General features: G+C 38.1%; 1 protein-coding gene across 5 annotated transcripts in view; it reads right to left on the bottom strand.

Moving 5' to 3' along the window:
- Positions 1–26,160, bottom strand: part of ADCY7 (adenylate cyclase 7) — a 66,920-nt gene that overhangs the window by 26,713 nt on the left and 14,047 nt on the right. For 4 of the 5 annotated variants that reach the window (XM_075765957.1, XM_075765958.1, XM_075765959.1 and 1 more), the window contains 6 exons: positions 18,504–18,655; positions 7,216–7,744; positions 5,769–5,969; positions 3,582–3,746; positions 2,633–2,782; positions 187–335 (listed from right to left, as the gene is read on the bottom strand). In XM_075765957.1, coding sequence (XP_075622072.1) covers positions 187–335; positions 2,633–2,782; positions 3,582–3,746; positions 5,769–5,969; positions 7,216–7,386 — 836 coding nt within the window. In that variant the 5' untranslated portion in view covers positions 7,387–7,744; positions 18,504–18,655. Of the gene's footprint in view, positions 1–186; positions 336–2,632; positions 2,783–3,581; positions 3,747–5,768; positions 5,970–7,215; positions 7,745–18,503; positions 18,656–25,879; positions 25,932–26,160 lie in introns of those variants that run through there. The other variant, XM_075765960.1, reaches the window with a different exon arrangement.

Here is a 26,160-nt window from a genome sequence, read left to right as displayed (position 1 = left end):
GGTTCAAGTATCTCGATTGATTTAGAAGGCAGCATATCAGTTCACAACACGTTACCTTCCCACGACAGAAAAGAAGCTCACTTCAGCCTGAAAGTCTACCTCCAAATTTTAATTTCACTGGACCATATACACTGTTAAGAATCAGCAGCTTATATTAATACAATTACTTCTACAATTTCCACTTACCTAACATTCTGGTGCCTTTTTACATACAGACTGTGGAAGTTGTTGTCATGCATTTGCCTGTTATCATTAGTTTCCTTTAGTCGCTCTATGATTGCTAGCTTCATTTCCATAGAGATATGAGCTGGCAGTATGGATAAAAGCAAATTTTCCTAAAAGGAGAGTGGGGGGGGGGGGGGGGGGGGGGAAAGAATTAATGATGCAAAATTCTTAACACAGTAAATTTGAAACTGCAGGATTTTAGTGACTGCAAGAAGGAATTTAAAAAAAAAAAAAGTCTTTATTCGAATAGCTTTTGAGTAATGCATGTCAGGCTTTCCAGAAAAAGACTTTTACGTTTCTGTTCTCAAAATCACTAATTTTACAGTTAAGACAGGGTGTTGCGTATTTTTCCTTTTGTTCCATGTGACCCAGATGTGACATTTCTCTGTAACCAAGAAACACACAAAAATTCAGTATTCAGTACTGCAGTTTCTGGATAAATGAAAACTTACTTTGTCCACCAATCTCAGTGTTATGTTAGCATCATCTGATAGATCTCCTGGTAAAAGCTTACATTCTATAACAATCAATCTATGCAGTATTAAGAACCCTTGTGAATTCTCAAATGCTGGAAAAGCAGCAACAGATACAAAAGTGTTGACAACATGCTGCTTTAGCTGAAATGAACCAGGCTAACGCCACTGAAATAAAGCCTTTTGAACTGAGTGAGAATACAGACTCTTCAAAAACCACTTACATTGTTTGACTATTCACTGCACTGTTTTACACTGGCTTTGACTTAAAAGCACGTTCTTCAAAGAAGACCCTGCTAAATTACAGGGCAGAAGAGGAAGACAAAAAAAGAGCACTTTTAACCCAGGAAGGGTTCTACCACCCCGGAGACAAAGTCACCACAGAAGAGGAAATGTTGTGTCGAGCAGCTTGTATCTGGAGCCTTTTCAGATGACATAGCCAACAAGGTCAACATATTGTGTAACTGAGTAAAATGCTGTCCCTTTTGACCAAATCTTTGTCCCTTTTTCCTGATGCAGCAGTATACAGATGGCAGTAAGCTGCCAGGCTTACGTAACCAGTGCCTGCCATCAAAAAGAAATGCCTTGGGATCCAAGTGGGAAGAGGGAATCCTTGAGCATCAAGTACCGGACTACAGCAGGTCTAGACAGCAGTTTAGTTCGAGACTGCCCCCAGAAACAGAAATACCTCCTTCCTCTCCTCTAGCATTTTCATAGTAGGAGAGCCAACCTTGGGGAACAATTTAAACTGACCGCAGAGCCCCAGTGAATGTAACAGGGCCATTTGAGGCTGACATATTACACAGTTTTCAAGGAAGTGACGATGTACCCTGAACTGCATTTCTCATTTTCACAGATAAAAGTGGGTGGCAAGAGAGAGAGACTCAAAACTGTGTGACAAATTACACCACAGATGAAAAGGAAACGTCCATAGATTTAAGCATATCTACACTTCAAAGAAGCAACCATTGAAGAAAAAAAAAAGAAAGAAAAAAAACCCAACAAACCACCATGCAAGTTACCTACATCGCCCAAAGAATGGGAGCACACTGCCTATGCTTCCCCAACTGCTGTATGGGGAAATTCTGCCAGGACTTTCAGGCAGATTTGTCATCTCATCTCACAAGATTAGTATCAGAGAACAGATCGCACTAGCAGTGTGGCATTTGCTTCTTTTCGATTTGATCAAGTCAGTCACTTTTCAGCCCCTTCTTTTTATCTAGTAACTGGTGGGCAGAGAACTCAGTACACATCAGCCTTGTGGAGCTGCTGGTCTTAATCCTACTTATACCAGGATAAAAGAGGAAAGGTGCCCTAGTTTCAGCTTTGATACTTCTTTACAATCCTTCCTCAGTAATAAATTCATGTTCCTTGCTTATTCTTTAAATACCACTGAAGTTAACGGAAGTAAATGATGTCATACTCAAATACTGTAATCTATTATTTTTTTTTTTCTCCCTCAGGCTCCAATTTTCTCCTTCTAGCAAAAGAAAAATAGTTTGAGACACAAGAAAACACAAGAACAAATAATACTTCAGAATTCAAAACAAAAAAATGCAATGAAGGGAAGCAAGAAACTAACTGTTGAAATTACATTATAAGTATTTTTCAGGGCATTTAGGGCATGTTCTTTTAAGTTACCTCGGGCCAGTCCCAGTAATATTTTATACTAGGAAAAAAGTAACTAAAATAACTGGCAATTACATTCCTGTTACAAATACTGTGACTTTCATATAGACAAGCCACAGAGAACAGCTTCCTCCCTTTAACTTCCTTCTTTTGTTACAAATGGCACGGCTTTTATTTTTTACCCTAGGTGGGTATCAGAAAGATTGAACCAAGCCTTTCAACATGTATTAGTCACCAACCTTATAAAATTATACAGACTTTAGAAATGAAAACAAGCAATTCGTAACATGAATTAGTTCACTCACTTGTTGCCTCTTTTCGATCTTCAATTTCATTCGGACCTGAATGCACTTTAATGTGTATCTATACAAATCCCACGAAGCAACCTGCATTTGGCGTTTGTGAAATGCACCCATCAGGTTACCACAAAGAAAAATGACAGCATTGGCAAGCAGCTGCACAAGAAGAAAAATATTTACCTACTGCAGAACAGTCATTGATACTTCACCAATACACATACTAGTCCCTTAAAAACAATCAATCCCGGGCCACGTTCAATTTTTTCCCTCACCCTGTCACACACCAAATCATAGTGTTTCAATTAGCCAGGATGTACCCGGGAAACAGAAGCTAACTTTCCAAGTCATGGGCGTTCCTGTGCGAACATACAGTAGTATAATGAAGCAGAAGATTCTGCTGTATCATTTAACATTTATTTGCAGGCACCAGTGTTTGATTTAGGGAGAAACCAGTCTACAGACTCATGCATCAGCGTGCTGTGTGAAGTCTGACACACACGTGCATCAAAAGAGCTGGGGTGCTCCTTTGAACACACCCTATTAGTAAGTGCTGGGAACCCTGAAAGCACTCAGTAGCACTCCCAGGCCCTGCTGACTCCTCAGGGCAGTGATGGCCCTTTTGATCCACCCTGTAAGGCAGCGCCAGATGAAGTTAGACCCAGCATAGATTGGAAGAATGATTGTGACAAAGTTTGTCATATTTTGAGTAATTTAATTAAAAAATTAGAATAATAATTCTGCTTCTTCCACTTAGGTCAGAAAACCAAAACACATTATAGACAAAAAGAATTGCAACTTTATGAAAAGCATGCAGAACACATTGGGCCCAAGCTCCAAATCCATGAATTTGGAACATCTATCTGGATGTTTGGAACTTAAACAGGATAGTTACGCCACTATCAAATCGTAATACAACTAGAATATTTAATTACTTAACCAAGTAGTATTTCCTTACCTGTAACAGAACGGATACCTTATTTTGCTGAGAAGTCAGGCTTACCACAATGCTTAGAACAATAATATGGGAGAGAGCAGAAAGAACGCTAATTATGACAGCACCTCTCATCCCAAAAGGCAGCATGGTATAAACTGTGAAGATTATGAATAGAAAGAATGGCACCTTTGGAAAGAGAGAGGAAAAAAAAAGAAAGTCACATACACACATTATTAGGTGCCTGCCAAAAATCACTACAGAACAAGGAGGAAAGTAGCAGGATTCTTGATCGTTTTCAGGGTGAACAATTAAATATTGATGTTTCAAAAGCACAATTTAAAACATAAGGACAGTGGTAGTCCTAAAAGCTTTGAGGGAATTAGCAGCTATAGATTCATAGATAAGACAGTTTAACACAACATATCACCTCGAAGGTTTTTTGTCCTTATTTTAATCATTACAGCTGAACATGTACTTTGTATATCATGTATCAGGAACAGTGCGTTGCAAGGATAGCAATATTGAATAGAATCAGATTTCTCACCTTCTCCAAGTTATTATTCTAATTTTAACATCACATGATCACATGTGTGTTTACTCCATATTTGATAAAACCAAAAAATCCCACCAATTCTTCCTGGTGCTGACACAAGAGAATGAATAGTCATGATTGCCACTAACTACATATTTAGCTGCACAGATTTTACAAAATGCACAATGGTCCACTAAACTTCTAGGGATCAAAAGGAAGGTCTATAAAACTTAAATCCATATTTATAGATTTATTATAGTGTTTAGCTCATATATATGGAAACTAACAACTCTGATCAGAGAAAAACATTGCAGTGTTCCTGGCGCAGCTCCATCTCATCACTGGAACTCAACTCAGGCCGTTCCAGACGTGAGCTTCCTTCAAGGAAGTCTCAAGGCCCAGACTATCTTAAATGTTTTGCCAGAATAGATAGCCTGGTTGGGACAACAATAAACAAACAAGCAAATAAAAGGTTTTATTCAACAAAAGTAACCTATTCATGTTCATCCTTACTATTTTAGCTGGACTAAAAAAAAAATATTTTTCTGCCATATGTACAACTCCATCACACAGTGTTCTGAACACTATGTAATAGCTTTATAAGCATGGACAAGCAAAGGTCATACCTGCATTTAAACAGTATCTTTAATTAGTGATAAATTCACAACTTGAGATAAAAGTCTGAAATGAACCTATTCACTTCTACTTTCTAATCTAGGGTCTCCTTATATTTTATGCTTTAAATCAACATTAATGAATTACTAACACATGACAACAACTCAAGACATTGGCTTGCAGCACTGAAAGCAGCAAAACCAAATCTTGCTTCATTACATGTTTGTACTTACACTTAAGAACAGTAAATTATGTTTTTTCCCAAGGTAATAGCTTCTTCCTTAAGTTAAAAAATACTGAATAGCAACTGTAAATACACGGTGCTGGATCCAGGCAATAATACAAATCAGATTTCGGTTGTTTAACTGATAATTTATATCTTTCTTTATTTGAAATAAAGAGGGGAAGGGGAAGAGTCAGTATAACAAGATAAAAAGTAGTTTTTATTTCATTAAGAACTCTTCTGTTTACATTATGAGAACTTAGGAGGAGTTTCCTACAGATTATGGTATTTTTGGCATCATAAAATCGCCCGTCTTCTGATCAGAGATACTAAGCAATGAACTTTAGCCACACCCAGCTATGCCAGGATGTGTCATTAATTCTTATTGTTCACTTCACCTCTCCCACTGATTTGAAAACATGCTCCCTAGGGCACACCCAGCTCGAGAGTCCTTTATACAGTTCTCGAACACCACTTATACCCATATAAATTAACAACGCAAGTATTATTAATAAAGAAGTCTCTCAAACATGAATTCATAGTAATTAAGATTTTGTAAAAGTCTTAAATAAAAATACAATTCAATTACAACTTAAAGATGCAATTCCTGCATAGACTTATACAGTTATCCAGTTTTCTCAGCTGAACCATGTTTTGACTAAAATAAAGAATATAAACTAAAATTGCCTATAATAAACAGTCAATTTAGGAAAGTGAACCTAAATCTCAAGAAAAAATTATTATGCAGTTATAACATTCAGAAAAAATAAAGTACACGCATTCATATATACTGACTACCAGTTCTATGTAAGTACCTGAATGAACAAGACATACATACCTGTTCCCATAGTTGATAATCATTTTCTTTTTCAAAGAGAGATACATATCCTACGATTAGGAAGCAAATCCAAATCATAACTCCAAACAGCGTTAGCCATCTCCGAAATAGGGATTCAATACATAAAAGTAAGTACAGGACTGCAAATATGACAAGAGCAGCACATACTGCAATAATGAAGGCAAGATGATAATGTGCTTCCTGCAAAAGCAAAACAAAGTGTTAGATTTGGTCTCATGTCCCCTTTAGAAAAAATGAAAAATGCATCTACACTGTCCTGGAAACAGCTTAGATAGCTTTAAAATATGCTCACCTGAGTTCCTACATAGTCTAGCTGTGGCAGCATTAACACTTTCTGATATTCACACATACAGAGATAATATAATAAATGCTATTAGAGATACCCAGTCTACCCCAGTTCCACCATTATTATTTCCCAAATTAGTGGGTTTGGTTTTGTCTTTTAAGCTAAGTTCTGTATACTGTATTGTGCAATATAGGTGTACCCAAAGAAATCCATTTAAGTAGTCCAAGCTTTGCTAAAAAGGAGTGTAACAGCTCTTTTCCTAAGTTTTACAGGAGATGACTTGGAACATATAAATCATGTTGCTACTTCCTTTTTTAAAGAAATAAAAGCTGAAACGGATACAAGTGCATTTGGTAAGGTTATATTTGTTGCTAAAGAGAAACTTAAAGACATTTTATTGTGAAGCACAGTATTTGGAAAGCAGTGTTAGAAGGCAGTGAAGGATTATAACAGCTTCCTTATTAGCTTTTTACAACATTACCTTTATATCAACTCCTCTTTTTACCAGCTGTCAACTGGCCTAGCCTGAAGAACATCTAGTTTCTTTGCAGAAAATCATACTACACTACACAACAAAATATTAAGTTGCATCTTTCCTATGCCTACAGGACGCCTGTTCTTTGCTAAATATTGATTCAGCAGATCACTGGTTGTACTGTGAGATTCCTGTTGTGGTTTTATTACCAAAAAAAAAAAAGGAATGAAAATTTACAAATCCTTTAAAAAAGTCACCTCGGGATGAATCAATATATTATTTTACGTTTCTTAGATGACTGTAAAAAAAATATATGATTAATGCAGGACATTTTAACTTACATTCTTGTTCCTTCCTTAGCCCCTTTATTACTTATTTACTATCACAGCTACCTTTTAGCATAGATTATGGTTTGTTCATAACATATAGGAAGGAAAGAACAATCCTTATAGTAACTGTGCACGAGCACACTGTCTCCTCTCTTCCCTGTCCCTTCAAAAACATACAACAGCATTACATACACAATTACTTAACTTGTTTCAACATTACAACTTTGATACCACGTGGCTCAAAAAAATTATTTAGCCAGAAATGTTTTGTATGCAGTTATAGTGATTCATCATCATCTTTGAAAACATCGAACACAAAGAAAAAAGTCCACTTACATGACTGACAAAAAAGATTATAATTAGAGTCGTCCAGAAGACAATTGCAATGAAGAGCAGCAATAGCAGGAGTGGATGCTGCTGGCTTGTATAGCGGTACTTCTCATAGAGCGGGTCTGATATCCTGCAGTCATCATTTTCGTTGAAGAAGTATTTACCTTTAGCTGGCATTTTCTCCCAGGTTGGCTGCTATTTCTCTCAGTTCCCAGTGCACACAGTAAGACACAGCTGAAGCTACTGCTTCAAAGAGAAGTTTTGTCTTTTCGCTGCTGCCTCTGGGATCTTCAGGCACACTGAGTAACCCACGTTCTCTGCTTTTACTTCTCATGAGCGTTAATTTCAGATTTCCAGTGCAACCAAAAGCAAAAGAGTTAGCCTCCCCAAAACCACAGGCAATTCATCATCAGCTCTATGCATGAATCTCTAGATCAACTTGCATTTGTGCAGACTGGAGTTTTTGGCGTGGGGTTTTTTTAATTATTATTTTGCAAGTCTCTAATTCCTTTCCACTCACTTCCTGGGATGAACTCTGCAGAGAGATGGTATTATTAAATTAATGTATTCAGTTAAATGTACACAATGTTCCCCAAGGGGAGAAAAGCAAAAAAAAAGTACATTCCTTAAACTTCCTATCTGCATGCTCTAACCAGCAAGCAAAAGCTGTTTCTTGCTGGTAGGATGGAAGCCCAACAGCCCCGTGCTTGGGCAACGCTGCCCAGCAGCCACAGAGGCAGGGTTCAGGCAGCACTTGCCAATGGCTGCTCTGCGCACACCACTACACCTTTCTCTAGCAACTGAAACATTTTCATATGAAAAATGTACTAAATTTATTTTGTTTCTTTTTGAGCAAATGACATAGTATTATTCAGTTACACAACATGCTCATGGAAACTAACAACTCCCTTGAAGTGATGTGCGCACGCGTGTATATATAATCTTTCATCACAATACACATTGTTTGTATTTTTTCAAACATGCATCTTAATATTTTTTTATTCCTTTCACACTTTAATTAAAAGGTATAGAAAATGAGAATACAGCTGTCCAAGCCAAATTCATTAAACTTTTTTTTTTAAAGATACTTAACATCTAGTTCCATATATTTCATTCAACTCCAATTAATAGTGTTTCCCAGGCAATAGGTATGTTCTGTTAACAATGAACATTAAGAGATGAACTGCATTGTTAATTACTAATGACCAATGTTTTTCAAATAGATTCATGAATATAGTTAACTCAATGCCAAGAGATGGAAAACAAAAAAAGCAAGGGGATGAGATGGAGGGAAGCGTGAAAAACAGGATTTGAGAAGAAGTCTTATTAAAACTTGATAACAGGACAACAGCTTCTTTGCCACTTGACTGCCGTCACCATGGTGCCCAAGGCCATTGCTCTGGGGAGACAGAACCCACCAAAAGACTTGTAGAAAAGCCAAATCTCTCAAAAGGCAAAATGCTTAACCACACACGTGTTTAGACTGCATTCACACTACAACCAGAAGTGGTGTTAAGGAACAAGTTTCAGAAACCATACCAAGTGTTTTAGCCTATGTAAATAGAGCCAAACACTAACATACTACCCAATTATTAATGACCAAGCAGGCAAAACCAGATATACCAATACTGAGACTGGACAAAAAAATAGTGAACTTTTTCAGCAAAATGAGTAACTACAACTTCTTGCCCAGAGTATATCAATAAACCTCGATTTATCACAAAAAGAGAAGAGACCATATTGCATCACTTTTATTCAGTAACACCCAGAATAAACTCACATACATATTAAAAAATGAAATAAAATGGAATACATCTTTCAATATATCTTTCCCATGTATAGTTAACCTAATATCTCACCTCTGCTGATTATTACTGAGTTTTTCTTCATAATAAAAGGCCCCACATTTTTCACCTGAAAAAAATCTTCTGGTACTCATACCATCTGCATGTGCATAATAATGGTCTTGCAAAGGTGTGTGAATGCATCTTAGAAATCACTGACACAAAGTAAAGGAGATGCCAAGAAGAAACTGAAACATTCAAATCATGCCCTAATGCATTTTCCAATGCAGGTAACTGTAGAATTACTTTACGTGCATGTACGTCAGTTTTTTCTGAAGAGGAAACTATCAGAAAGTGTGCACGGGGCAAGTATTTTAATCTGAATTGGTCTTGCAGTAACAAAGGCAACTTGCTATAGAGAGTGGGAAGGTTACAACTGCGATGCACCAGAGAGGCAGACAACTCACTGAACTGCCTGAAGAATTCCTTTACCATGAGGGGGGGTGTGCAGGAACACACTGCCTGATATGATTCACTATACAGAAGAGATGACAGGTTTGCTGTCCCAGTTCCCTCTAAAAGAGTATTTTCAGAATAAAACCAAAAAAATTTTTAATATACTTGCAGAAACATGATTTTGAGGGTAATTTTTATGGTAATAGGTATTTTGAGAGGCAGCTTTATTTTTCCAGTTAGCAGAACCAAATTCATTTTCTAAAAATAATTATTAATTGCTAAGTAGTAATCCATTTGCAATCATGAGACACAAGTAATACTGTCTTGGGCTACTTAATACTGAAATCCAAGAAAAATTACTTCACAACCTGCTTTCTGTAATTTCTTCTTCTATGTCAGTGAAAAAAACAATACCATAGACAATCTCTATTCTACAGAACTACACTGTGTGGCTGTGGTTCAGCTATCTAATGTTCAGAAGATGAAAAAGATATTAAATGTCAGCTTGGAACTATCTCTGAATATCATTTAAGAGTTTTACAGGACAAGTTGAAGAGACATGTCTCTTCAATGGTTTAATCAATTTTAATATAAAAAGAGATTGTTACCTTATCGACATGTTTATTTCTCTGCTAATCTTCGTAGATATGCATTACAAGTAATTATGAATGACTCCTGGGTCATAGCATTTTCTTCTCAAAACTCTGTTAGGTAAAGAAATGCCTAAACAGTACTTTATTGGTTTACCAAGAATCTATAATACACTCCATAAATGTTACTTTGAGATGAACAATTCAACTCTGAACTAGTATCAATTTGCATCCCTCCTTTTTAAAAATTCCCACAGGGCAACTTGCGCTCCTTCAGTAAAAGTTAAATTTAAATTGCAAATTACTTGCAACATGCAAAATGAGCTATCTGAGAATCATGCAATTATGATTAGTTGAATAAACACATTTTTACATGGGGCTTTGAGCAACCTGATCTAGTGGAGGGTGTCCCTGCCCACGGCAGGGGGGTTGGAACTAGATGATCTTTAAGGCCCCTTCCAACCCAAATCATTCTACGATTCTATGATACCTATGACAAACATAATGACCTGCCGATCATCATCTTACACTCAACACCATAAATATACACAAACACATACACATTAGTTTAGGAATTGTATTTCAGCTCCAAAAGCACTACAAACATTCAAACAGCTTTTTGCCTTTTTTTTTCCCCCTTAACATTACTGGCATTATCTCTTTCCGTTAATACACAAGACAATCTTTTGTTTAACAAACTTTAACAGGCTTATCTTAAAGTCATCACTTTTTGTGCCCTTCCCCCTTCTCTGAATTTTTTCCAGCAATCTTCTGAAAATGTAGAAGACAGACTTGAGAGAGAGAAAAAGATTGTCTCACAGATAGCACCACCCACTAGTAAAATCATCAATTTAACACACTCCTGTTTATATTTTTAAGGATCACACGTTACATTTTTAAGGAGCACTGTACACCACAGCATCACTTTTGCTTTTTTGGGGCATTGTTTCTTGGAGATTTGACATTCTGACACCACAAGAGAGGTGTAACCCTGACATGGCAACAGGCCACAAAAACCAAATAGCACTCCTAGAAGCACCAGTGGCAAACACAGAGCCAAATGGGGACTGGATCTGGACTGCTGCCATAAAATCATGGAGATCTGATCATCAGTTTATCAAGAAAAAGCCTCATTTCTTTAGAAGCTTTCACTGTATTCTGAAGAATTAGAATGGAGAAGGAAGAATTTGTTAACCAGATTAGAATATATAAGAAACAACTGCAGCAATATGGGTTGGAAACTGCACCCAGAACCTCCAGGAATGTCTACCAAAGAAACAAATACGATGTAGTTAGATCTGGGTGAGCTCCACAGCCATCTGCATGCCAATTAACTCAAAAACATTTGATCAGATAAAGACATTTGCCCAATGAATATGTAAGAACAAACACTGCACATGTGACAGGCATAAAAATATTGGACAATAGGGTTCCTTCCAGAACATGAATCAGAACAGCTACAGCCTTCCAGATCTACTCTGTTTCAAGCCACTGGGAACAAGGTTGTGTTCAAATTCAGCAACAGAAACTTACCTAGGTAAGTACTGGGTAAGACCTGGTGCACATGCACAGAAACCTTTCACTTACAAGCAAAAAGGACAACATTTCTATCTTCCACAAATCTGGGTACTTCTGACTGCTCTATGCTTTCCTTCCCATAGACAGAAATTTTCAAGCATCTCTAAACTCTCCGGTCTCCGACTGACAAAGCCATAGGATTTTGTTACAAAAAACATAAAAGCAAACACTTCATTAGGCTACTAGGCTTGGGCTGAAGCTCTGTTGTTCTCTCAGGCTAGTTAAAACTGTCCATGGTGCTTTGTGTCAATACACATTTTCTCAAGAATTGGCCTGCACTCAACAGTTGCAGAATTGACATGACTGTACTATAGAGTCAAAGTGTTTTTTAAAAAAAAACTAACTGAAACTTGATATCATGGGCTACACTAACGAGTCATATTACAAAAGTCAGAGAAGCTTCTTTCTTTTGCAGTTCGCTCAAGATAAGTAGCTACAAAAAAGAAAGTCTCTTCACAAGGAAAGGTAATCTGGGAACGTGCATCGCACAGACCAACCCTTTAGTGCGGTAAAGGAGAAAGTTCAGGGCAGACAAGGCAAATCAGCTGATGGGTTGAGAACACAATTCCTTGTACCTCCAAAGCAGCAAAGACTTGCCTCATTTCCTATCTCCAGCCTTGTCATAAACAATATGCAGTATATCACCAGGCCTTCCGCCCCCAAGCGTTTCCATTGCAGGCATATTTTCGCAGAATCACAGAATGCGTTGGGTTGGAAGGGACCTTAAAGATCATCTAGTTCCAACCCCCCTGCCATGGGCAGGAACACCCTCCACTAGACCAGCTTGCCCAAAGCCCCATCCAACCTGGCCTTAAACACTTCCAGGGATGGGGCATCCACAACTTCTCTGGGAAACCTGTTCCAGTGCCTCACCACCCTCACAGTAAAGAATTTCTTCCTAATATCTAATCTAAATTGACCCACCTTCAGCTTAAACCCATTATCCCTTGTCCTGTCCCTCCATGCCCTTGTAAACAGTCCCTCTCCAGCCTTCTTGTAGGCCCCTTTAGGTACTGAAAGGTGCTATAAGATGTCCCTAGAGCCTTCTCTTCTCCAGGCTGAACAACCCCAACTCTCTCAGCCTGTCTTCATAGGAGAGGTGCTCCAGCCCTCTGATCATATTTGTGGCCTCCTCTGGACTCACTCCAACAGGTCCATGTCCTTCTTGTGCTGGGGACTCCAGAGCTGAACACAGTACTCCAGGTGGGGTCTCATCAGAGCAGAGTAAAGGGGGAGAATCACCTCCCTCAACCTGCTGGTCACACCTCTTTTGATACAGCCCAGGATATGGTCGGCTTTCTAGGCTGGAAGTGCCCATTGCTGGCTCATGTTGAGCTCTTCATCCACCAACACTCCCAATCCTTCTCCTCAGGGCTGCTCTCAATCCATTCTCCACCCAGCCTGTAGTTGTGCTTGCCCTGATCCATGTGCAGGACCTTGCACTTGGCCTTGTTGAACTTCATAAGGTTCACAGCAGCCCACCTCTCCAGCCTGTCAATGTCCCTCTGGATGGCATCCCTTCCCTCCAGCATGTTGACCACACCACACAGCTTGGTGTTGTCAGCAAACTTGCTGAGAGTGCACTCGATCCCACTGTTCATGTCACCAACAAAGATGTTAAACAGGGCCAGTACCAATACCCGACCCGAGGAACACCACTCATCACTGGTCTCCACTTTGACATTGAGCCGTTGACTGCAACTCTTTGATTGTGACCATCCAGCCAATTCCTTATCCACTGAGTGGCCCATCCGCCAAATCCCTGTCTCTTCGAGACAAGGATGCTGTGCGGGACAGTGTCAAATGCTTTGCACAAGTCCAGGTAGATAACATCCATTGCTCTTCCCTTATCAAGCAACTCTGTAACACTGTTGTAGAAGGCCACTAAATTTGTCAGGCACGATCTGCCCTTAGCGAAAACACGTTGGCAATTGGTGACATATTTTCATAATATGGCTAGTTACTAAACAGAGCTTGCTTGATTTCCATTCCATCTTTTGTTTCACACAAATGACAACAGTGTTTCTGAAATTACTTTAGCAATTTCCATGACAAGAATGATTGCTGACTGTAATTACCCATTAGCAGATATTAAAAGGGAATCAGGAATCTATAAACATTCAGTAGAGTAATTGAAGGAGATTAGTAGATGAATTATGAATCTCAGGCAAAAATAATCTCTACTCTAGTGGACTCCACAACTAATTCAGTCTAGGAAACAAATGTTAGCAATCCAAAAGTGCACCACAAGAAATACCATTCGCATTAAAGACAACACTTCTTCCTTTTAGACTTCACTTTCAAATGCTAGCCTGCAGTCACCTTAGCTTTTTCACTCATACAAAAACATTAAATGGAAAACAGATGTGTTTTTAATGATCTATCTGCTAGCAGTGGTAAATATTACTTGACCAGGTAAGTTTCTTTACAAAGGTAAACCTTTTTTTTATATATTTTGAAGGTTTTCATGTGAAATTTCACCTTCCTTAAATGTTTAATTTCTGAAGAGCTCCTTTTACAATACAGAAAAATCTTAATTATATTTACCTTCTATTTTCTTACAAAAAGTGAGCACACTCCAACACATTATCACTCAAAACTATATTTACATAAAAAAGCCAAATCAATACAACAAAGTAGTCTGTCATTTGGAAAAAAATCAGGAGGCAGAAGAAATCCCACCACATGTCAGAACAATCACAGTAAAACACAACACTACATCACCTACAGTGTGACCTTGAACATTGAGAGCCATGGCAACAATAGTGCTAATTATACTGCAAAGAAAGCATAGAAATTGAACTTTTTTTATTCACATTTTTATTTCAGTAGATAGCTTCTTCTCGTGACATTTGTTCCACAATAGTCTTTAAAAGAGGACTAACAAGTTATGTAATTTGAAAACAGTTTTTCAGTCACTAATAGACATGGAAGATGTGAAATAACAGAGGCTGTGGTTTCACAAACACCTGAGCCCCACAGCCAGCTCAGACCACCAGAAGGAGGAGGTCTCACCTCACGCACTCGAACCCCCTGTCCGGTCCCAGCTGCAGGGCCTGCCTGCCCAGGCACCCAGCTCCTGCAACCGCCGGGCTCTCTTCGGACCCTATGCACCAAATACAACAACAGAAAGCTATTTTTGGCAGGTCACTTCTCTGTCAGAGTGGTGGAGTGCAACAGCTAGCAGAGGTATAGATGAGCTCCAGAGCTGGCTTTTTGAAAAGAAAGGCAAACAAACCAAAAGTAGGAAAGCAAGGGCAGCAGTGAGTTGTTGAATTGACTCATCACTTCTCATGGTTCCACAGCCTAAGAAAAAGAATACCAAGATACCACTTCTAGAGTATAGAGGTTTGTTGCTCATTTTTAAATACTGCTATTATTACAGGATGTGTTTTGAGGAAAGAGATTACAGTCACAGAAAGAAATCTCAATGCTACTGATCCAGGTAGGACAGAGAAATGGTGACAGAAGATGGCTCAGGAAACTGAACATTTGTAATTAAAGACTAGCTCACAAGCCAAGTTAGTAAAAAAGAAAGAAGAATCCACATAACCAGATTGGTGCAACTGAATTACATGGGAGAGTTTACTACCGTTCTAAAGTAGTTTATTGTGCAAACATATGATGGTTCAACCAACAAATCTATTAAGTCTTACAATTAACTGCTGGGTCTGGCTCAGCTGGGGGGGGGGGGGGGCAGTCCTTTTATAATACTGGTTTTCATAAGCAGCAAAGTCCACAGTGTAAAAAGATGTATCACACCAGAAGATAATTGAGCTGTGCTTTGCATCTTTCAAAGTCCAAGGTGTGTGATTATTTCATTATTCCCAGACTCCCTATCACATCTTACAGATAGATTTTCTGACTTTAGCTGGTTTAAATTTGAACTCACCACTACGAAAGTCAATAATCCACTAAGTTTTCAGTGACCTATTTAAAATTCATCTCTTTGAACACAGCAGCCTCAGAAGTCAGGATAGCTTTTCAGTGTGTAATTTCAATTTAATTTTATCAAAAGCAATATGCTTGTACAGTTATTTCTAGTAATAAACCCCACAATATTAAGCTATATAAACTGCAGGAAAAAAAATCCCTGAAACACAGAATATCTAATTTGAATACAATGGGAAAAAATTGAGTTTTCAACTGAGATAGCAATAGCAATGAAGAGTGTGTACGTGTAAGCCTCAATAATTTCTACTAGAATACCCCTGATTTTTACAGAAATTAAAAGCCCTGATATTTTCAGAAGATTTTTTTTTTAAGGAAAAAAATAAATCTATTACACTAGGCAATACTCAGCCTGTTGAAATTAATGAGAAGAAAAAAATCACTTCAAGAAAGATAGGTTTAAATTGTCAGGAGTTCTTTTCAGATATTATAATTCAGGATACAGAATTATAAGCATGTGCCAAACAAAAGTTCTCAGACTGACAAACTTCCTAAGCTCAATATAATTACTTAATTACATCTAGAATGAAATCTCTCTCATTTGTATAGCAATATATTAAATATGCCTCAAATTTTCTATCTCTCTAAAGCAAACAAAAAGCACAGACTGCTAATGTGACAGAGCCAGAGCACAAGGACATAACTTGACCCTTCTATGGCTAGACATGCCAACAGATGTTTAAAAAAAAAAATAAAAAAAAAATCACTGAACAGGAGTGTAATGGGCATCACACATTACTCTCATTTATTCAGGAGTGTTACAGTTCAACATAGACATGCATCTTTCCCACCTCTAGGGTAAATAGTGTAGTTGCACAGAACAGGTGCAATCACAATATGGGAAGGGATAAGGGTCACACTATGGGTGGGAAGAAGATAAAACTTGTCCTGAGCAAGATAAGAAGTCACTTGCTATTTAGGTTCAATCCAACTAAAACCAGTAAAACAGAGAAGGAGGCTCAAAGATAAAAACCTCTCTCTCCTATCTACAATACTTCCACATTACTGAAGTGAGTAGAAATACATACGGGCAGCTGAAATTCCACTAATGCACTGATGTCAACAACAACTTCAGTTTCTTTGACTTTTTTTCCCCCAGTGTCTAATTTTTTAGATGAACTAGCATTGACATGTACACTGAAAGCGTGTCACTGAATAGTAGGTAACGGACCTTTAAGGCTGCTCAAAGCATAAATCAGCACTATATTCCTACTGTACTCTGTTATCAGTACTGAGTTCTATTACAGAACCAAGTATTTTTTTAAAACTATTTTGCCAAACATCATAACCAAAATGCAAGAATAAACCATAATGTAAGAACAACATCACGTGTGTCTGCTGCCAAAGGCCAAAATGGTTGCTTCTGAGTTTCTTCTTACTCAACAGTATCATCTGTATCATTCTTCCAATTAGTATTCTTCCCAGAACAATCAGACCTACTGGCAATCTCACTCTGGAAATAAGCCTCAGCCCAAGGCCAAGAGATGGACAACAAAAAGAACATGATTATGCGTCAATACCTGGAGCAGTGTACTGCAGGGTGTACAAATATTTTTGTTAAGGTACAAAATGCCCTCTAAGTTTAAGAAAGCAAAGCCTTCGTACTATTTATGAAACAAGGGGGAAGGGAAGGAGACAGATTAAATCCAATCTCCCCTTTAGTTCATGACTAGTACTTCAAGAGTAAGTCCTATCAAGTACATGTTTTTAAAAAATCTTATTTCTATACTATTTATTACAGGGGAATTTTAATGTTCCTCAAACTTCTTCACATGTCAACCACGCAACGTTTGTTACACCACCACATCCGTGCTTCACAGCCAAAAAACCCTAAAACTAACACTTGCAATAAGGAAGTTCCCTCCCTTGGAGGTTAAGTATTAAAAACACCACCAAGGAGACATACCTATGCTTCTAATAGAAGCATTGTTTCTACAGTCATCCCCTACCTCAGGACACAACAGCAGTCAAAACACCCACAGTTCTTTATAAAAAAATTTTCAAAATATAACATTAGGTTTAGGAAAGGTCCTTTGCAGACTCATCCTCATAATAGGATGCAAACCTCTGACATCTTGTATTTTCAGTCCCACTTGATAACAACACACACTGCAAAATTGTTAGGAGTTGTATACATATTTTTCCCTGATCCAGATGACATACCACATAAGCCAAGCATTCACAAGTGCCTGGATAAGTTGTCTCAGGTCACAGAAAGAGCTGAGCCATGCAGAAGCAACAAGAGCTTTCCGCAGACAACTAACATGCCTCACGGGATTTATTTTTTTTTCCCCACACTAAGTTTTGATTGTCTACTAAGATAATGGAACATCTGAACTATCATTCTTCTTGTTTCATCTTATCTTTCATCTTACCATTTTCAAAGCTTTGCTTGACACCCAGCCCGACTGTTCCCAACTCTAACAGGCTACCAGAAACCTGCACCATGTAAAGCTCCAACTCGCCAAGGGAAACAGGGGTATCTTACCCAGCAACAGCCAAAATGAAGCAGACACTTTTATATTAAATTCTCCTTAAGCAACTTTATACTTTGGATTTGCTGAGACTAAGTCCAGTTAATTAGCATTAAAACATAACTAATTAATACCAAAAACCTGAAAGAATATAGTAAGTCACAGCAAAACTTCAGGATATGGCAAAAGTCACTTTTCTAAAAACCTATGTGGTTACTGCCTCAGAGTAACATGAAGTCGACAAGAACTTTCCAAAATAGCGAAGTACGTAGCCACTACCCTAGTGAAGGTTATCGCTGATCAGTATCTAAGCAATCCCCAGGCCTGTGTGCAGCCATTGAGAAAGCACTTTTTACCTGGACTGTAATGCTGAGCTGTGCATAACAGATTACTCTGGGGTTTTATGGTCCTAAATCTTACTGAGACTACTGATAAAAAACACATGCTTGTTGTTTGCTTACCATTACAGGCCATAGGATTCATCAGCAAAAGGCATATTTCTCCACTCCACTATGGTTGTTTGATCATTTTGAAGTTCCTGCAATAGAGTGAGTGCAGCCCACTCAGGTATGATCCTTGATACTGAATCTTTTGACGTATCATGCACACCAACCTGCAACAAGACAAGGAATCTTTACTCCAAGGACCACTGTAAGCACTAATAATGCTTTTATTTCTTCCCCTCGTAGTTCAAAGAAGAAAAAAAAATACTCGATCTCCATCTCCACACATTATGAAGGTTTTACCCAGACAATCAATAGAAGAACAAATACTTAACTATACTGTGGCAAGCTACAGCACGAATGTAACTTGGCTGAAATACTTAATGATAGATGGAAATGCCTGAGAAGTCAGCTGAAGACTGATGACAGGTATGATCTGTATGCTAACTGATCCCAACGCTTTTCAAGCAAGGCCTGCGTGACAGCAAAGTATACTCTGCTAAAAATTGGAGAAGACTGTTTTACTAACTTTTACAGCATTCTTGATAATGAAACCCCTAAGTTGTTCAGTAAGTTTTATTACACACAAGGTCAAATATCAGCAATTAAAAAAACACCGCAAGAAGAAAAAGTTTAATAATGTGTAATTCAAAACAGCATAAAATATTGTTTGGGACTTTGGATCACAGATTAGTGAATATGAAAACAGGATAGGAAAATCAGCTTAAAAAAAAAAATGTTCCCTCCTTGCACCAAGCAGCTTTGGATAAAGGCTTATTTACTGCAGGTATGGAAATGAAGAGATTGTGCCCACTAGGTTTGCTTGTCTTGGAGCACAAGAAGGGCAGAAAGGCACATTCCTAGAATGTTATGAACAGAAAATTTTATCTCCAGGTAGACAGATGATCAGAAGACATGGTCAGGTTATCATCCTTGACCTTAGTGCCCCAGCTCTCTAGTAGGGAAATCTATATCATACATAACAGCTCTTGGCTTTGTCTTGCTCTCTTCGTACTTTATTGTCTTCACATGCATTATGGGAACAACTGTTTAGATGTGACAATATACCAAAGAAGTTCAATACCTCAGCAAAGCACCAGGCACTGGTAGCAGGCATGGTTGCTCTCTATTCCTTGCTGAAATCCAGAACACACTCACCAGGACAGGAACCAAGGAGGGGAGTAAATGGTTATACAGCAGCATTAAAACAATGACCCAGAGAAGAGGCCCAGAGCAGGAACTAATATGTCAGTGGGAAACCTAATACAAGTTAAATAGCTGTGCTGGGAAGGGAACATATCAACACCTACTTTGTTGTTGACCCCAAAGCTCTGTCACTAGAGACCCACTTTGGAAACTGAAAGGCAAGCTAAACCGCCAAACAATCTGGCACAATCAGAGTGGATGCAAAGTATTTTAATGCAAAAAGAAGTCAAATAAACCTATAGTAATTTTCTGTTAATTTCTTGCTAGGATATACAAACTACTTTAATCACCACTCAAAATCGGTGCTCCATTCCGTCACAGTGGATTAAATGCCCAGTTGATACCTAAGCCCTGGGACAGTTGTAACCAAGTCCCATTACCTTTTGGCCAGTGGTTAGCTCCACCTAGCCAAGCCCAATAGGCATCAGTATTTATAAAAATTAGGTAGAAACTGGAGATGATGCTTAAGAAAAAGGTCAAGATCCTGACAAAGTCTTCCAGCAGCCTTAAAGATAGATGAGAGAGGGGAAAAAAAACAGTAAGACATCTCACAGAGTTCATCTGAAAAGGCAGATGCAAATCTGCTGTCTCTGTATGTGTGTAAAAGCAGATAAAAATAAGATGACTTTGTTTAACCTCTGTTACATGTTCAATCTGGAATGCCCGAATAGGATTCTTCTTTACTTTCACCTTATTATCTACCCAGTATTAAGAAATGAGTCCCTGATAATCAGCAGGGAGATGCCTCATGTTTCTTTAAAACAGATCAGTGCTGTCTGGAGAGCAATACTGGGCAGCAGCTTGCTGGTATTCAGTTGGGAAAATGAGGATGCCCAAATAGTTAGGGTGTCCCAGAAATTTCATAATGCTTTTTAGAAAAGTATACTATGACAGTTTTTAAAAATAATCTCAGAAACAACTCTTCAGAGATTTTAGAAGAGGAGCTAAAGGACCTAGAATTGTTATTTTCAATGTTTATGAAGGCGCTTAATTGCAGCAATTCATATTTGCAACGCACCTAGTTAGCTTTTAGGGAATTAAGGACTACACTAAATTCACAAAGTTTCACTGATTTTTTTAAAAATTATTTTATTTTTTAAAGATGTGCCTAAAAACACAACTTTCACCAGAGACCCTGATAAACAGTTATATGCAAGATTCACTTTAGTGGCAGAAGGATCAAGCCGCTGCTCCCCTGGAGGTGTTCTCAGGATCAGGTCCTGAGGACAGCATATTTCCTATCATACATAGACATTATAAACAAAGATAACAAGTGAGAGTAATGTAAAATCAAAATGTAAAGGAGGGGTGAAGGGAGGGAGGAGAAAAAACAAAAAAGATTCTCTCTACATTTGTAACTGAAGCTCCTCAGAGGCACAGAGACCAGGCTGCTGATAAGCAGCAAGTTTCCGGAAGTAAAGTGATACGCAGGCTAAGTACTTTGAGCCATTTTCGATCTGCAAGACAGACAAACCTCCCTGCATTCAACACTAACCACAGGCACCTATTTCCCTAGCAACAGCTTGCAGACCGTTTTCATTTTGACTGCAGAACATTTAACCAGTTACATTATGAGCACCGCACCTTGCTGCTGTAACAGCAGCTGCTTTTCACACCTACCAAATTGTTATTTGCCTGGTATTGAGCTTGTGGATCAATGCTGCACCTGCAGCACAGATCTACTTTATTGTGTTGGTTTTGTTTTTTTTTTTTAATATCCAAACTTTATCAAGCTAAAACTGTTAAAAGGTGAAAAAGTCTTCCTTTTGCTCTTTAGCAACACCTTGGTCTGTTACTTTATTTTTTCAAGATTTTTCCTTTGCTTTGGAGTTTGGAGTATTAGAGCACAAAGAAGAAAAGGATATGACAGTAGTTCTTGGTTAATTTTAGGGAAACTTCATTAGCTTCAGGAAACAAGAAAGTTCACATAACAGAAACTCCAGAATAGAAGGACGGATTATTTTTGTATTATGAAATCCCAGATTTATCATACTTCAAAATGTAACACTTGTTTACAGCAAAGACTTCCAAAATTGTTTGATTCTTGCCAGTTTTATTCAAGACATCTGTTCGCTGATCATTCACCAGCATATTAAACAAACTATGGAAATCCAGATTTCATTGTGGTTATGGAAATTATACAGAAGTTAACAAAACACCCGTTTTGTTTGACTTCTTTTTCTTTTTCAAAAGAACAGCCCCCTTCACTTTTTTCTTTTGATCCAGTTATGAGATATACTTTGTATTCTGACCAGTAACTTCAATTTTTAAACACCCGTAGAAATTATTAATGATAACAGCGTTGACTACTATTTTCAAAAGTGTTCGAACTATCCTTACTCGGACTTTCTGACTGGTTCAGTGGACACCTCCACAAACCTCTGTAAAGAAACACTGCAGTGCACTGAAGGTTTCTGGTCATCTACTTAGTTTATTTATTAACTTAAAAGTATAAAGTTGCCATGAGTCTCAAGAGTTTACCCTGCTAGTAGGCATAACAGTAACACCAATTCTGCTGGAGTCCTAATGCACATCCTGAATATCCAGAATTGTAGAAATACGTTCATTCAGTTCAAATTAATGACATTTACACTGAGAATTGAAACATTTTACAGGAAATCTCTTGTATCATTTTTGAATGACTTCACTAATTAATATTCTGAACTGAAATACTGACATTCATTTGAAGTATTTTTGGGCAAAATATAGTGGCATAATATGTACCCGGTACAGATTTGGAAGTATTTTCTATCAAATCTGTAAAAAACATATTTCATTACAATAATTTTAACTGAACAAAAGTATTTTAAAACAAAAATGTGATTTGTATTATTAAAATATCATGCTATACTTCAACTATATCTTAACAGGCAGATCATTCAGACACCTTTTATAACACTGCTAAAGTTATTTCCCCATCAGCTACCTATAGCCCATATTTAAGAACTCTCAATGTATTTCAGAAATTTTAAAAATATATGTGATATTAACTTTTTAAAAATAAACAATCATTTATAAATCAAACTGAAACTATTACAAATACTAAGAAGATGCTTTTTTCTACTTTACTGCCTGGCTAACACTTACAGATCTTCTAAAAATCAGTTCCGTGTTATCCTAAATGATAGTATAAGGAAATATAAATTGAACTGATGCTTAGCTTAAAGTTTACTTTATTCAGAAACATCCAAGACAGTTTACCATAGAAGCAATATAAGTAGTCAGGAACAAAAAAGGAAGTCAGAACAAAACAAACAATATTAGATAAAACTGTCACTACCTCCTCTCCCATACCGCCTTCAAAACTACATTGATAACCACAAGAGTCAAGAGTGTATCAATTTCTCCCATAAAAGGGATTTTTAAATTCCTAAACTACAAAATGAAGGAGTATGCTGACTGTACGTGTTACAACTCACTGAACTGCCTTAAGTTCTCTTCTTCATTTTACCTCTTGATGCATCTGATCTTTGCTACCACTGTCTTAGAAACTCACATGAAATGAGATCCTCCTCCGGATACACCTAGAAAACTGGATTTCTACACAAAGACTGGTTTCTGGTCTCTTGGGGGTAATAGTTAATTAATGCAGGAACTAATTCTTGAGTGTGGGAAGTCTAAAGTAAGAACACACACATACAGAGCCAATCTTAAAAATACTGCTGAGAAGGTGTCCCAAGAGTTTCCGGTACAATCATTCTTGCTCTGACAAGTCCAAAGGTGATGTAACACTGCTGGAGTGGTTTTCAGTTTCAGTAATTAGGGGTTTTCTACCTGGTACAAGAATTGAATTAAGAACTTCGGAAAGAGTAGTTCATATTTAAACTATTTCAAACCTAAAACTGTAATTTTATTAATAAGCAAATGCAACAACAGAACAAGTGGCATAATGAGATAAAAATTAAAAGTGACAGAAATTCAGAAATTACAATCTATAAGGTAACCATTCGAAATTGAGAAAAAGCAATATCCTTTAATGAAAATGTAATTACACTATACAATGGAATTCCATAAAGTCCCTGAGTTTATCTTCTAATGTTGGGGGAGGAAATAATACATTTTTATGAACTTATACACCAACAAAATTCAAAATAGCAATGGACTGAAGCCATACCCCTAAGATCTGACCTGCTGGTAGTTCCCTAAAAGATAATTAGTATTCAAAGACTTCACATTCTACATAGAAACACAGTTACACATAGGGAAAGTGCTCAACCAAACCCCATGCTATGAAGCACCTTAGGAGCGGACCTGGGAAGAGAACCTAGGCTCAGTAGTTCACTGGCCCAATCTTATCTGGTAGATCAGGGAGCTCCTGTGGAACCATTTAATTAGCGTCACAGCCATTTCCCTGCTTTTCAAAATTCTGATTACTTTTAACTTTCACTGAAGTTATTCAGCACAGTTCAAGAGCAGGCCTGAAATCAAAATATCACCAAAAACCCAAGAACATTATTTCAACAGCCACATCCTCTGGTTAAAGCATAATAAATTCCAGAGGTATTTTTCTCGCCCGTAATCCAGTCTTTCCATCCTGTGAACACACAAATTTTCAAAACCTTCTGAAGGTCTCAGCCCTTGTATGAGAAGGATGACCACTCTGGTTACAGCAAAGAACACAAAAACCATTTTCTAACTTTCGGCTCTCCCACAGATTTCCTGCTGGCTGGCTCTGAGTGTGTGATATCCCTTTTTCTCTCCCAAAGGAACTGACCTAATACCATCATCCACCCACAAAAGGTGCCAACAAAATAAATGATCACAAGACATTTTAGGAATATAGTAGTGCCAAGCCTATAAGACAAATAATTTTGGACTATAACAATGCATTACAGCAAACATCTTTGTTGGCACTTAAACCTTTTGTTGGACTTTAATCTCCTACTTCCAGAAACGGATATAATCCCTGGAGGAGAATGTCTGTTCAGCTGTGGCAGGAAGCACAATGCTGAGTTTTAAATATCACATAAAATAATAATTAAGTTATTGCATAATATTATTATATTTTAAAAATAAATATATAATTAAATAAGAATGCATGATGTTAAGGAAAGCAGAGCATCAGTCCTTCAACTCCCACTGACAGACACGGCGGTTACAAAAACAATACAGCAAATCAGTGCTGTAAATTCAGTTATGGAAGGGGAGAATCTTTCATTTACCGCCAGTTTTTTCAGTAGCAAATGAAATCAGTATCTCTGAGAAATGGCAAGACAGAACAGTGGATGAAACCACAAAGTTCCTTTCATTCCTTTCACATGCTTGTAACATGAACACTACTTTTTTTACATACGGTTCAAGCTGACACATGCATTGTTATCATCACTTCCTTATTTCTAAATTACAACTCAAGCAAACAAACCCTAATATAACGGGGGAAGGGCCTATGAGTGAAGCAAGAGGTATCACTACCAGGGATATATTCAAATACAAATATCTACTACGGCAAATGCACATTTATTCATAAATCACCACCCTTCCCTCCCTACACAGAGTTTAAATTAGTTTAATGAACAGAAATCTAGAGAGGAAACTTTTGCTCATTTTAAATAACTAAACCCACAGGTCTTGGCTACAGCTCTGCAACAGGGGCTTCTACAGTAATATTTGCTCAACACGTTTCCACTCCTCTGCCCCTCTCCCTCCCCACCACTCACTCCTATCTTGTCACATCATTCTTTCTTTATGTGCATGTTGCTGTTTCTAGGTCTACACGTAGTCAATCAGCTCAAAAATAACAACTTTTGTCTCCTAGTTTTTGTTTCTTTTTGCCTAAAAGGCAGAAAGAGGTCAGTGATTGTGGGCAGTGCAGCTTTCTGGGCAGCGCAGCCGGCCCAGCTGAGAGTGGCCAGCTGCAGAGCAGAGGCTGAACAAGGAGGCAAGGGCAGGAAGGAGCTCCTTAACCTGAAAATGCGGGAAGGAACTGTGCTCCCACACGTGCCCCAAGACGAGGGACAGCCCGGAGAGATGCTAGGCAAGAGACAACAACAGAAAAGATCAACTTCTCCGGGAAAACAGACCTCTCAATGCCTTTGCTAAACAGTTGTCAGAGTGGTCTGTAATTCTCTATTTTAACACCAGTCAAAAGCCATTAACAGTTTAGTTACAGACAGTCCATAATCTCCAGGAAATATTCAGGAATTTAAAGAACAGGGACCGATAAATATACGCAAGCAGGGAAGACTCACCCCAGTCAGACTGGCTCACCCCATCTCTGAAAACTGGAGCTGTGGACGTCCAGACTACGGAGGAGAGTCATAATTGCATCATTTTTCTAGACGAGCAGTGTCAACGATTTAGGCTCTGAGTCAGTACTGAGCCGGTCAATGCCCTGCGGCTGTCCCTGGGGCACTGCGCTATTAGAAGTGATGAGTTTCACAACAGGCTGCCAAGCAGGATCCAAGCCGACTTACGCTTATTAAAAAAAAAGAGGACTGCTACTTTATTTTGCAGTAAGAGCAAGAGCATA

Source organism: Balearica regulorum, chromosome 13, assembly GCF_011004875.1.
Source record: "Balearica regulorum gibbericeps isolate bBalReg1 chromosome 13, bBalReg1.pri, whole genome shotgun sequence".
Taxonomy (NCBI): domain Eukaryota; kingdom Metazoa; phylum Chordata; class Aves; order Gruiformes; family Gruidae; genus Balearica; species Balearica regulorum.
This window is presented reverse-complemented; position numbering and strand designations above follow the sequence as displayed.